Source organism: Quercus robur, chromosome 6 (assembly GCF_932294415.1).
Source record: "Quercus robur chromosome 6, dhQueRobu3.1, whole genome shotgun sequence".
In the NCBI taxonomy this organism is placed as follows: domain Eukaryota; kingdom Viridiplantae; phylum Streptophyta; class Magnoliopsida; order Fagales; family Fagaceae; genus Quercus; species Quercus robur.
The window spans coordinates 50,104,838-50,119,748 of NC_065539.1; the positions used below are offsets into that span (position 1 = coordinate 50,104,838).

A 14,911-nucleotide genomic window follows, 5' to 3' on the forward strand; every position below is an offset into this window, starting at 1 on the left:
CCATGGTTAGGAACTTGGAGGAAAGAGAGGAGAGAGAAGGGAAAAGGAAGGTTGCAAGTGACAATGAATTGAATTTCAGGTACTTAAATGGATGCATTTGAAGTGTTTTTGAAAATGTCCTAATGGACTTTTGGGTGTGTTTTTGTTATTTGTTTGTTAGCTTAATTAATGGTATAAGCTAGATGAAAGATGTGGCCATAAGACATGTCTGTTTTAGTATGAAGTGTTTGTCTTGAGGGCAGAACCTTAAGTAACTCAACCTGAGTGTACAAAGATGGATGGCCACATATTGTTTAGGTATAAGGAACGCAGCCTGAGTGCATATGTACAACTATCTTTTAGATTGCTTTTGTTTCTTTTCTGATTTTGTATTATGTATAATGGTGCTATTAATGTTTTCTCTATATCTTTATTTTGTTAGACAGGAAGCAGAAAGATTTGTACATATATACCAAGGGTCCAGCGAATGCCTTTGTATTAGTTGTAGAAAAAACTTATCCAACGATGAACAAGGCTTAACCCCCTGTGCTTTTGAGAGATTCTGTGCCCACATAAAAAAATTATCCAATTATCAAGCTGATTCTCTTATTTGTAGCTCATTGAAGCTTATATCATATCATTGTACTATAGTCCTAATTTGTGCTTTTGTACTTCCTTAATAGGAGCAAATCAAGCATGCTGAGGAAAAATTTAACTATCTGTGCTGCTTTTCTTTTCTCAAGGTTGAGTGATTATAAACTATTTCTTTTGGTAGACTTGACCTACTTATTCTAGTAAGGATATGCCATTTGACTTTTCAGTTTATTGCAGATTCACTATGAACAATCACCAATTTGTTGGATCCAAATCAGAGAAATCCTTAGTTAAAAGGAACTTATAAATATTTCATCTTTCATTTTTATGCTAGAAACCTAGTCTTCTTAGGTCTTTTCTTTCGTTCTCCCAGATAAGATAAGATGTCAAATCTGCCATCTATGTTGAAAATCTCATAGAAGAGTATATGTGTACAATGAAGGATGTGACTCGAGGCTTGATAAAGGCTTTCTATTTTGTTATGCTTCTTCTACTGTAAGCATAGCATGGATACATATTGTGTTTTGGCATTTGTGACTTTACTGAGTGAGTATTCACAGAGAACTGTTTTTAGTAGTGTTTTTTTCTTTTTTTTTGAGAATTATTTTTAGTAGTGTGTTTAGAGACCTATTATTAACCTTTTGTTGAGAATGAAACAATTGAATCATCATACAAACTTGCATTGCAAATAAAATCAAATAATTTCATTTTGTTAGGGTTTTTTTTTTTTTTTTTTTTGGGATGAATTTGGATACTGATACTTGATTCTAAGCTAGTAGTTCTTATTAGATAAATCAAGTTCATTTTAGTGGAAAACATCTTAAAGGGTTGTCACTGTGTGGCTAGCTTACTAAGGCCTGGTGAATCCTTAGGTGCTGAGACAAATTTCTTGGCCTGATTACTATGAACTCTTTTTTTGTTTTGGTTTTATGAAATATTTGGATTTATGTTTGTTTTCTTTATTGAAATGCATTATTCATCCAAAAAAAAAAGTTACACCCAATAAGAGAGGATGGATATTAGGTGCTTATTTAGCATATTTCCTAGTCGTGGGCTTTGTTTTCTATCATATTATTCTTCCTCCATCCCTCATGTAGTTGATGATGAAGAGTATTGAGGAGTCTCTAATCTTTATAAAACAAAATGAGGGGTCAATAATAAAGAATATAGTGAGTTTTACTTAGAAAAATATTTAATTAATTCTTTAGTTGGAATATACCATAAGGGCTGATTAATCAAATTTATAAAGGGCCTATTGAGATCCTTGGGTGAGTCTATTGTCATCTTACTATATATAAAAGGAGAGTTTTGCCTCTGTTGTGTGATAAAATGGCAGTAGAAGGGACAAACGATAGGTTGAAATCAATTGTTTTTGTCTGGAGAGAGAGTTTGGGCTTTTTTGTCTCTTTTAATTTTTTCCTATTGTTATCTATTGTCAGATTTTCCTCCGAATATTTCTCCCAACCACCACTGACGGTGACACTGAGTAGTGAGCACTAAGGCATTAGATCTTTCATGTTTTTCAATTAATTACAAAATGATTTGTTGATTGATGGATTACAATATGACTCCATGCTTAGGAACTTGGAGGAAAGAGAAGAGGGAGAAAGGGGAAGGTAGGTTGCAAATGACCATGAATTGAATTTCAGGTACTTTAATGGATGCATTTGAAGTGTTTGTGAAAATGTCCGAATGGACTTTTGGGTGTGTTTTTGTTATTTGTTGGTTAGCTTAAAGTGTATAAGCTTGAGGAAAGATGTGGCCATAAAACATGATGTCAGTTTTCATATCAAGTGTTTGTATTAAGGGTCAGAGCCACTCAACCTGAGTGTATAAAGATGGATGGCCACATATTGTTATGTATTAGGAACTCAGCCCGAATGCATATGTACAGCTATCTTTTAGATTTCTTTTGTTTCTTTTCTGATTTTGTATCATGTATAATGATGCTATTAATGTTTCTCTATATCTTTATTTTGTTAGACAGGAAGTGGAAAGACTTATACGGTTATACCAAAGGTCCAGCCAATGCCTTTGGAGTAGTTGTAGAACAAAACTTATCAAATGATCAAGAAGGCTTAACCCCGTGTTTTTGAGAGATTCTTTGCCCACTTAAAAAACTTATCCAGTTGTCAAGCTGATTCTCTTTCTTGTAGCTCATTGAAGCTTATATCATATTATTGTAGTCCTAATTTGTGCTTTTGCATTTCCTTAATACGAGCAAATCAAGCATGCGAAGGAACAATTTAACTATCTGTGTCACTGTTCTTTTCTCAAGGTTGAGTGACTATAAATTGTTTCTTTTGGTAGACTCGACCTAGTTATTCTTGTAAGGATATGCTATTTGATTTTTTAGTTTATTGCTGATTTGATATGAATAGTCACCATTGGATCCAAATCAGAGAAATCTTCAGATAAAAGGAAGTTATAACTATTTCGTGTGCGTTTGGCATGTTTAAAAAAGTCAGCTTATTTTACTATTTAGTTTATTTTTGCTACTATTCATTGGTCTCACTGCACTTTTTGGTACTATTTATAAGTTTTATTATACTACTACAACTAATTTTTACCTTTATTTATAGTACTTTCAGTAAAAAGTTTTCAGTTTCAGCAAAATAAGTGAATTCCAATCAGACCTTTCATCTTTTATTTTTATGCTACAAACCTGGTCTTCTTAGGTCTTTTCATTCGATCTCCCAAATAAGAAAAGATGTTAATTACAACATTTATGTTGAAATCTCACAAAAGAGTATACGTATATACAATGAAGGATGTGACTTGGGGTTGCCTATTTGTTATTCCTTTTTAACTGTAAGCATAGCATGAATACATATTGTGTTTTGGCCTTTTTGACTTTACAGAGTGAGTATTCACGGAGAAATGTTTTTAGTAGTGTATTTAGAGATCAATTCTTAACCTTTTGTTGGTAATGAAACAATTGAATCATCATACAAACTCGTGTTGCAAATGAAATCAAATAATTTCATTTTGTTAGTTATTTTTTGGTCCCCTTTTAAATTTGATAAATTGGGATACGGACACTTGATTCTAAGCTAGTAGTTTTTATTGGATAATTCAAGTTCAGTTTCATGGAAAATATCTCAAAGGGTTGTCACTGTTTGGCTAACTCACTCTAAGGCCCCGTGAATTCTTAGTTGCTGACACAAATTTTTTGGCCTGATTATTATGAACTTTAGCTGAATCAGTTGCATTTTGTTAAATGCCAAAAATATTCCAAATAAAGCTTATACAAGCCCCTTTCTGAACTATAGTTGGCTTAAATTTGAATGTTCCAATGTTTTACTCAGATCAATTTTCCTTATATGGGCTTCAAACGAACCTTTGAAACATCCAATTCCAAATCAATATCAAAATCTTAGAGAGTTAGAGGTACACCTCCAGTGGCTTGGATTCTCTCTTTAATATGGGCTTACCTGTAGACATGGTTCATGTAATTTAAGAGGTTCAAGTTTCTGATGACCTCTCAGCAACACTACACTAAAAGCTGCTTAAGAGTCTGTTTGGATACTGTTTATTGTTAAAAATTGAAAATACTGTAGCAAAATAATTTTTAAATATTTGAATAGTATCTTGGGACCCAGTTTTAAAGTTGTTTTTCTGAAAAAAAAAATTACTTGCAAGTCCTATGAACAGTGCATGAGACCCACCAAAAAACGCTGGACGTGTTATCCAAACTCTACCTAAGAATAAGAATAGATTTTTTTATGGTAGTCACACTAGTGTTACTCTATCAATTAAGAATCCCAAGAGGCGTGGGTTTATGAGTAATGTTATAGTCACAAACTATTTTACAATATTTTTACAAACTGTTGATGTGGTTAGCTTCTTATTGGTTTTTATCTAGGCTCATCATTAATGTCATTTTTTCATTTACCAATAACTACCACCACATCAGCAGTTTGTAAAATTTTTAGTAAAAAAAATTTGTATTTCTAACATTTTGTGGGTTTAAATGTCTTTATTATTTTGTTTAATTAATGATATTTATGAATTTTCCTATATGGCACAACCAATGTTTACCATTTTATGCTGCTGTCTTGGACTCTTGGTTCATACAGAACACAGAATGAAAAGATGTAGATAGCATTCGAGGCTAAATATATACAGCCCAATACAATAGGCCAGCAAAATCAAATTTTCGAATTCGGACTCAGAAAGTTGCTAAAGGCCCAACTCAATTACTCAAGCCTCGACGAAATGGTTAAACTTAACCTGCTGCTACCACAAAAGGATGACACAAAATCCTGAAACACAAACCTGTATTTCACAAACTATTTGGGCTTGTGACTAAAGAATTAAGATTAGTTTCATCATGCGGTCCAATCCTACGTGAAAACCCAAAGTGGAAAAGTGAGGGGGTTGTGTCTTGGAGGCAATAAAGGGATTTTCTTTGCCATCAATTTTTGGGCTCCATGCGAGGACTTGCAAATGGTTTCGAGTTGCAGGCCATGAATCCATGCTGGCTAAATTGTGAATAGAAGTGTTTTTCATTTTTTTTTAATAAATAATTTGATAGTTACAATAATAAGAAATAAGGAGTTAAACTCTAATTATCCTCATAAAGAAGTATAGACAATACCACTAAATTATAAAACTCTTAACATGTGTATAGAAATTGAATTGGCATGGAAGATTTACGAACTAGTTGAATAAACACACACCCAAATCTCAAATTTGCATTTAATTATAATTTTATCACAACTGCTACTCATTGCCCCCAAACTTTCAAATTAAGAAGATCCAGAAGCCGCCATTCACCAAATAGAAACAAAACCCAATCAGACAAGATTAACCAACTTGCCTTGTTCAGCCAAAAAAGAAAAGAAACTAATCTAGATTTTCATGAATTGCATGCACCACCCAATGCATAGGTTCTGCTGGTATCTACCATTTCAAACAAGTTCTACCTTTTAAAGACATTTTGCAAAATCAAAAGTCGTTATAAAAAGCAAGGTCATTAAGGTTGTTTAAGAGTTAACTATCTCTCACCAAACTCTTTAGGCCCGTTTGGTATAGTAGTTTAATATGTTTTCAGTTTTTAAACAACATTACACGCATTTTCATACACTTTTTTACCTATACATATTTCCAGAAAATACAAACAACGTTATAAAAACAACGTTACCAAACGGCTCCTTAGTTTCTTTAATTTCAAGAACAAAACTTTTGTTAATAGCACAAATGGAATTCCTTTTTTCTCCCTCCTCACCAAACTACAGCCATAATCCTCCTAAAAATTAAATTTAGCTGAGAAATTTTTTTCTTGTTTTTTTTAATAAATAAAAACCTTATTTTTATGGGCTTAAAAGCATCCTTGACTAGATGCGGTGACTAGTATGTAATCTCAGCGTGTATATGAATAATAACGGAAAATTATTAGGTACTCCTGGAGTATCATAAATGCATACTCCCTCGTCTCACATTCATGGTGGGTCCCACCATGAATTTAATTAGTAGGACCCACCATTCATGTGAGAGGAGGGAGTATACATTTATAGTACTCTGAGAGTACACAATAATTTCCCATAAATGACTAAGTAGATAATTAGACAGTAGACACAAACACAATCAATACCCATATATAAGTTTTCTAAAATTTAAATTAAAAAAAAAAAGAAAAATCCCTATATAAGGCCCACGTACATTCTCCTTCCTTCCTTGTCATTGAACTACATGTTCTAGAGCTTGAAAAAAATTAACCAAGCCTCAATTTTTCTGTGTGATTAGTTTGGCCAACTGGGAATTCCACTTAGGATTTGACGTTCAAGCCGGTCCAATAATTTCTCTAGCCAATTTTATGACCTTGAGAAGCAAAAAATATCGCCAGGTTCTATATTTGCAAGTGTGATACATGGACCCAACAGAGGAATGGTCGTAATACAAAAACTTCTTTTGATTGTGGCGAATTTGGATTTGGTCAATCTGCAGTGTCACTGAAGCCTATGGATGATTGCCCTGCCAATGCAGTATTTTTAGACGCATACTATGCCACATATGAACGAGGGTACACCAGTGAAAAAAGCAAATATATTCTGCATATTCAATTGGCAACTATGATTGCATAGATCGATTGGGAATTCAAGCCAAGTAGCTCCATTAGTTTAATTGAGGGAATCATCTTGCATATTTTGAATCTTTGGTTAGTACAACAACACTTTCACACTTTGAATATCACTAACATCCTTTTTATTATATATATTATGACAAATCAAGAATGATAAATTTATTGTGACTTTAGATGTACTATCAATTTTTTTTTTAACCTAAAATTTTTGTGCTAAATAAAGCGCTAGTATACATGACAATACCCTATGAATTAATAGTATGTCTTCCTACGCACACAAACTAATGGCCTGTTTGGAAGTTTAGAGAGAAAGGAGAGGAGAGAGGAGTAGAGGGAAGGAGAGTAGTGGAGAGGAGAGTAGAGGAGAATGATTCCCCTTTACCTTGTTTGGATGTTTTTAAAATTAGCAAAGGGGAAGAGAGTAATTAGCCCTTCCTCTTGTTTGGATGTTTTAAAAATTAGGATGGAGAGGAGAAGAAATAATTTAAATAGACAAATTTACCTCTATTTGAAAATGGACTTGCCACATCAAAAAAAAAAAAAAAAAAAGACTTGCAAAATTAGTTTATAATTAATTTATCAGTTTTATAAAGTCTTGAACTTGATTATCATTGTTCAAATCTTGGAATATGTTAGTGAATTTTTTTTTTTTGGTGAAGCATAAATAAAATTTAAAAAAAATAATGGCTACTACTCCTTAAATTTTGCGAAAATCGTTCCTCTTGACCGTTGAGAAAAAAAAAAAAAAAATTTAAAAGCTTTGCGAAACCCATAACAGGAAGCATATTTTTTTGTATATACTTTCCACAAAAGTATCAACCTGTATATCCTTTTCCTGCAACTTCTCAGCAACTAAACAGGACATAAGTTTCTTTCTTATAAATACTGAAACAAAAAAAGTCGGGATTTTTACAGTTGGTATAGAAGTTATCGATCAAGTAGTGAGGAGAGTCAGTGGAGGAGTTCTCATAGCTCATGAACTGAGACTCAGAGGACCTCAGCATTTCCATCGGAGACAGTGAGAAAGACAACCAGTTCGTTGAAGGACCCATTATTTCTTTTTGCTTTTATAATCTTTTTTTTTTTTTTTTGCTTTCTGTTTGGTTTCTCTTAAATCTGCAGCACAAGCAAGCATGGAACATTGATTAATCTCAGGTCTTTTTTTCTCATTCAACTTAAATTTTCTCAGGAAACAAACAAAGAATAATCTGTGTGTAATTTTGTTAATTTAGAAAGGGTAAATTAAAGAATTTACTTGGACAATAATTTATCTACTCTACTCTCCCTCCAAATCTCTCCAATTTAAGGGAATTAAAAATGAGAGGTTAGAGGGGGTTGAAACCCCTTGAAACCCCTCCAAACCCCTTCCCCTCATTCTTTAAAAAACTTCCAAATAAGGTAATTAGATTATTCTTCCTCCCTCTACTCTATTCTCCCTCATTTTTTAAACATCCAAACATGCCATAAAGTAACATAGTTGATGACTGATGAGTACCCAATTTTGGGTCACCCAACCTTGATTGGACGATCACAAGCGCCTTAAATAGGCATTTAATTCGCAGCCTTATACAGGCATTTAATGCGCAGCCTTTACCAATGGCCACGAACAGAGACAAGCCCATTGACAACCTCATTAATATACCAAATACGTTACTAGAGGCATAAATGGAGTCATTAAAAGACTCCCCAACGACAAGAAGAAGACAGGCTATATAAGCCATACCACAAAAATAGAAGGAATAGGAAGGTACACACTTATTAAGCTATAATTTCACTACCTTTTGATTATCCTCTCCAAGTATCTGACTTTACCATGGAAGATTCGTTGGTTGGCACCACGTCAGTGTTACAAGATGGAGGAGCATCTCATTATCATTTTGCAGGTCACGGTTAAGCACCATTTCATCTGGATGATCACATATACTGACGGTTTAGTGCTTCATCTGTAGTAACATCAATGATTTATGTGTCTCTTAATTTGAGCCTTTCTCAAATTATCTTGATAAGTGGGATTAATGGGAGTTCTATAAGTGAAGAGTGTGAAATATACTCACACAAATCAAATGAAGAAGGATATACATGGCACGTTGTTAGCTGAAAACACTATTGGTGAGTACCCCAACTAGGAACGGAGTCATAAATTTTCTCTTGGAGGGGTTGACCTTATGACCAAAATGATATTGTATATATCCATATCACAAAATGAATAGATATACATGCTGGTACGTAGTTATGTAATTTTTTTTTTTGCTTGTAAAAATGTGAACAAAATTTGTTATATTTTGTGAGAGACAACAAAACTAAAATTGTAGAAAAAGTTTGTAATTCAATTTATTTATTTAGATGTTTTAACATCATCAAATTGCTTTATATACTTATTTATTTCATATAAAATTGGAGAAGTCATACGTTATTAATTAAGTAGTTGAAATATTTTTAAGTTTTATATAAAAACTCAATTTACACTTATCACTTATTTTATATTTGAAATATATTTTTTATTTTATTCACATGTGATGAGATAATTTTTGCTTTAGTGAAACTTTTAGACATTTGAAATTTTGAAAAAATAATTCCACTTACTACTCACAATACTAACAAAATTGTAAAAAACACAAGATACCTAGCATAAATAACAATTATTTGACCCACAAATAACAAAGTAATACTTCATTTAAGAACCATTTTATGGAAATGTCGTTCAATCAATTTAAAACTCGAATTTCTTTTCAATTAGCATCTCATGTAACTTTGCACTCTTTTTTATCCAAAATATCAAAAAATGAATTTTTAAAAAATAAGAAAACTTCTAGTTTTAAATTGAAGAAAAGAAAAAACTTGAATACTCAAGAAAATAATAATGAAAATATATAACTGAGCATATTAAATACATAGTCTGAAAAGTACATTGTTGGAACTTGGTTGACAAAACTTAAAACTTTAGACAATATTTTACTACTCATAGTTGTCAAGTCATGAATTGTATCAGGAATTGATTTTTGATTTTTGACTTAATAAAATTATAAAATAATTGTAAATATACATATGTAAAATGTATATTCATTATAAATTCAAAATATATTCAACTAATGACCAATTTAATCATTACTTATGTGATAAAATTTAACAAAGCTAACTAAATAAATCAAATTAACTTATGTTTATAACATGCATATTTAAATTGATTAAACTCAAAAGTAATATATGATATATGAATCAAAATAATAATATCTTTTCATCATCTTTGCTAATCAACTTCATCTAAGTCAATGTTATCATCATGTTCAGTATCTTGCAAAATTTTTTTTTCGTACACATTTTCTTTATTATTATCAACATATACTTTTTTTTTTTTTGGTTTTTTAATTTTATTCTAGTAATTTATTCTTTATATTTTTTTCTTGAAATTATAGCTTTATAAACTCAAAAAAATAATTATATTTTCATTTAATACATTATTAATAGTGTAAGGGTGATAAACGGGGAAGCTCAGACCAATGTATATGTTGGGCCAAGGGCCTAACCCAAGGAAGAACTCCTCCTCGGACAGGCCAGGCCGAGGAGAAAAGGGAATGTCAGCCATCTGAAGGTGATGCATCGGACCACACCATGAAAGAGGATAAGTATTAAGGAAGAAAATGACAAAGAGAGGCATGGAAATATCTAGAAGAAAACTGCTCCCAATGCATTAAGTATTCTACAACTAACTGAACCCTATTTTCCAGCCTTTACAACCACTCCTAACGACTTTGGGGAGGGGCTGATGGGACTAGTATCAGCACCATAAATCTGAATCTACACGTGGGCGGTGGAAATGGAAGGATAAAGTGAAAACAAAGGGGGACGGGGAACAAAGGAGAAAAAACAACATATTAAGAATCAACCTTCTCCTCAGATAAGATCCGAGGATGACACTTCCTAGTAAACGGATGTTATCTTCCTTTCTTTATCATTTGGACATGTTGGTCGCTTGTCTAACTTGTTAAGGCCCGAGTTTCCAACCCATTCTCTACAAGTTCATTGTATCGGACTCATTGGACCAAGGCTCTATACATTTTAGGATTAGGTCCCAAATTGTGACCTTACAATTGGCACCCTCTATGGGAAACCCGGTGTTTTAGTGAGTTGAACACTCAACACACGGTGGCAATGCAACGATATATCGATCATTGGTGGAAGAGACCATTTTGGCCGTGGTGCATGCTACGCAGAGAATTGCTCCGTGCGGAGCAATATTGGGGGCTTTCAACATTAGATATGCGTCTTGTAACTTCGTTAAGAGCCAGTTTCTCACGGACCTAATGATAGAAGCACAGGATGTATATGGAAATTAGTTGGTATGGTCTCGTTGCAGGGAGCCTTTTGTCCAGAATAGTGCATATTGATGGTACCACGAGTCAAAGATGATTCGAAGTGGGGCTAACCACGACATCTCTACGAAGCAACATCTCTACGAAGTGCTTAAACAGAACCCAACGCATGCCTGAGTTCTCAGACCAGATGCTTGTGGGAAATTAACACTAAAACATCCCTATGAAGTGTTTAAACAAAACCCAACGCATGCCTGAGTTTTCGGACCAGATGCTTGGAGGAAATTTACACTAAAACATCTTTATGAAGTGATTAAACAGAACCCAACGCATACCTGAGTTCTCGGACCAGATGCTTGGGGGAAATTAACACTAAAACATCTCTATGATGTGCTTAAACAGAACCTGAATCCTTGATGGCTCCTCGGATCACAGGTTTAGGGGAAACTAACTACATTGTCATCCTTTCATTTATTTAGACAGAACCTAACGCATGCCTGAGTCTTCGGACCAGATGCTTAGGGGAATTAACACTATAACACCATCATAAACATCAAACAGAACCCTAGTACACGATGGTCCTCTCGGATCACTTACTTCAAATTCTGCACTCTTTAATGATTGCACTATTCGCAGTGTAGAGCATATGGTTATTTTCCTGATTAATCCTACATAGTTTAACTTATTCAAAGTTAACGGTTGGGTACGACTATCAATTTTTATTAGGGTAGAGTGACAACTTTTCATTACAATCAACAACATTAGTTCTAAGCCCTATTTGAAAGAAAAATACTAACACACCCATTCATGAAATGTTTATTGCAAAAAGGGAAGACTCGTAAAGTGAAAATGCAGTTCTCATTTATTAAATAAAGGGAAAGTACATCATATATAAAATGGCTTAGGCAAGCCTGTTTCAAAAGCTAACTAAAAAAAAAAAAAGATAGGGGGGGGGGGAAGCTAATAGGAATGGTAGGTCCACAATCTTGTTTTAGTAGCAATCGAGTAAGTATGGATGGTACCGGCAATGAGCAAGCATGGATAGTACCGGCGATGAGAAAGAAGAAGAGGTGGGAACGCTTGATGGACCCCTCTTCTCCTAGTTACGGGATGTTATGCTATCAAGGCTGAGAAACGGATAGGATTCAAATCTTGTCGCACCAAAAATCTGATGCGATCTACACCTGCTTTGGGTCCTGACTTAAGAAGAAGTAATTTGCTTGGTTGAGAGGAAGAAACGCCCTTGGCCTCTGCTTCCCTTGCCTTAACTACGTTATCTTGGATCTTGGTGGCATCCTTGATTTCCGAGGAGGGCTTGTTTTCCTTGCCCTCACCCTTATCCTTGGCCACCTCATTCCTTAGACTTTAATCACCATCATGGTGGGGTCCTTGAAAATGTCTAAAGGAATAAGAACTTGAAGTTCCTACAGAACTCAAGGATCTGTGAATGAGGAAGAATGATTCCCCCAAAAGTGTCTTATATGGGAGGCGAAATCTGGTAGAAATTAATTCACCCAGGTTTCAAAGAGAAAGTTATGGGTGAAAATAAATCCCACACAATTTTCAAAGAAGTCTTCAAATCGTTGGATCTGCGTCACTTCGTAAGGACCTTAATGGAGGCGCGCCTCGTGTATCGAAACATCGAGAATGTGACCTAGGTAAATTAAGAAATAACTTTGTTGTCAGAAATGGGGTAAAATGGTTGCAAATGAGTTTTTATCACATCAAGATCCTCCTTTCCTCCCGGGAAAAAGAAAAGAAGAATCTCGATGGGCTATTGTGAGGGTGATAAACGGGGAAGCTCAAATCAATGTATATGTTAGGCTAAGAGCCCAACCCAAGGAAGAACTCCTCCTCAGACAGGCCAGGCTGAGGAGAAAGGGGACGGTCAACAATCTGAAGGTGACGCATCAGACCACACCGTGAAAGGGGATAAGTATTAAGGAAGAAAAGGACAAAGAGACGCATGAAAATATCTAGAAGAAAGCTGCTGCCAGTGCATTAAGTGTTCTGCAACTAACTGAACTCTGTTTTCTAGCCTTTACAACCACTCCCACCGACTTTAAGGAGGGGCTGATGGGACAAGTATTAGCACCATAAATATGAATCTACATTTGGGTGGTGGAGATGGAAGGAAGATGGTATAAAATAGAGGATAGAGCAAAAACAAAGGGGGACGGGGAACAAAGGAGAAAAAACAACATATTAAGAATTAACCTCTTCCTCGGATAAGATTCGAGGATGACACTCCCTAGTAAACGGACATTATCTTCCTTTCTTTATCATTTGGACATGTTGGTCGCTTGTCTAACTCGTTAAGGCTCGAGTTTCCAACCCTTTCTCTACAAATTCATTGTATCGGGCTCATTGGACCAAGGCTCCATACATTTTGGGCTTAGGTCCCAAATTGTGACCTTACAAATAGCATAGAAAATAAATTTGCACATAAGAAAGTGAGTGTTATGACTATAGTCTAAATTTTGTAGGAGAAAGAGAAGGGAGGGAAAAAAACTCATGGACTTGCTATTTCATTAGACTCAATTAAGTTTCCAAATAATTTTGTGTTAACAAAGTCTAACAACTTGTTTAAATCAAATAAAACCACAAATTTTAACCAAAAAAACTCATTTTAAACTCACATGTCTATGTATCGTACGATTCACTGATACGATACGATTCATACGATATGTACCTATGTATCGAACGATTCATGAGCATTTATGATACGCCCTAACAATACGAAACTTTTTGTACACGATACGATACGTATCGTACGATATGTATCGTGTATCGTACGATATTGACAACTATGTTAGTACTCATGCCGAGTAGGTAGTTTACTTTAGATTTGGCAATGTATTTTATTTAGCCACATGCCTTAAATGTAATTGTATTTTTTTTTTTTTTTTTTTGATAAACAAACTAACTATCAAACACACACACGCACGTACACACACACATAATTATACTATTTTACCATGTTCAAACACATTATTTATTCAAAATACCACTATAAAAGGGCCTAACTCTTGTAATAGTAGAGTGAGACTTTAATTAAAATCACTAAATTAATAGTAATCATTTATTATTTTCACAAAAATAATGAATTTGAGTGTGGTTTTTATACTATTTGTTTAATTTATTTGTAATCTCTTTATGTTTTATGAGATACTATTATTCTATAACTTTTAAAAAAAAATTTCATAAAAAGTCTTTTTTTGGGGGGGGGGGGGAGTGCATTCATATTTTTTTTTAGGAGCCAAATTATTAAGAAGTTTAAATTTAAGAAAATGCTTAAAAATATTTTTCGTAAAATATTTAATAATGAAACAAACATAGTGTTAAAAGTTGTTTTTTTTTTTTTCAAATGTCTTGATATTGGTAATATTATATAAGTGATTTAGAATTAGCCGAAAATGTTCCATTGTTGGCTTAAGAAACCCCTCTCTGGCTTTCCTACGTACATAAAAATCAGCCCCATATTATTGACTTGCTCCAAATTATGATGTTAATTATGTCAAGAAAGCCCAAAGGAATATAATGAGCCATCCATTTCTAGGTGCAAGTTGTAATGAAAAAAAAAAAAAAATCCCAAGTTGTTTCTATTGTTTGGGCATTGGATCTTTCAGATCTCCCTGAAGAATTTTGTTTCATGAGGGAGTAGACCTAAAAATAATACACGGTTATATGAATGTCCTTTTTTTTTTTTCGAGGATGTTATATGAATGTCCTTGAGAGAGCATATGAGATAACATTTGCCAAGTCATTCTTCTAGAAATGCTTCAACCGAGTGGTCTAGTGGAACTTCTGATTGTTTTTAGGTAGAGCAGTGGGTGGGTGTGAAATCATGACTGGCAGCCGAAATACCGTAAATAAAAGAGACAATGGTGGTAGGAGGTAGAGGGGGAGTTGCTAGCATGCACTGAATTAACAACTGTCAAGC

At 34.0% G+C, this 14,911-nt stretch overlaps 1 protein-coding gene across 31 annotated transcripts in view; it reads left to right on the forward strand.

The window, feature by feature from the left end:
* LOC126689298 (uncharacterized) overlaps positions 1–14,911 on the forward strand; it is a 65,366-nt gene that overhangs the window by 23,915 nt on the left and 26,540 nt on the right. For 6 of the 31 annotated variants that reach the window (XR_007644478.1, XR_007644473.1, XR_007644471.1 and 3 more), the window contains one exon: positions 11–2,933. Coding sequence is in view for 3 of the 31 variants with exons in the window: in XM_050384448.1 (XP_050240405.1) it covers positions 11–79; positions 663–722; positions 2,013–2,062; positions 2,154–2,189; positions 2,557–2,669 (328 nt within the window). In the remaining 28 variants the exon portion in view is untranslated. Of the gene's footprint in view, positions 1–10; positions 2,934–14,911 lie in introns of those variants that run through there. The other 25 variants (XR_007644492.1, XR_007644495.1, XR_007644496.1 and 22 more) reach the window with 23 other exon arrangements.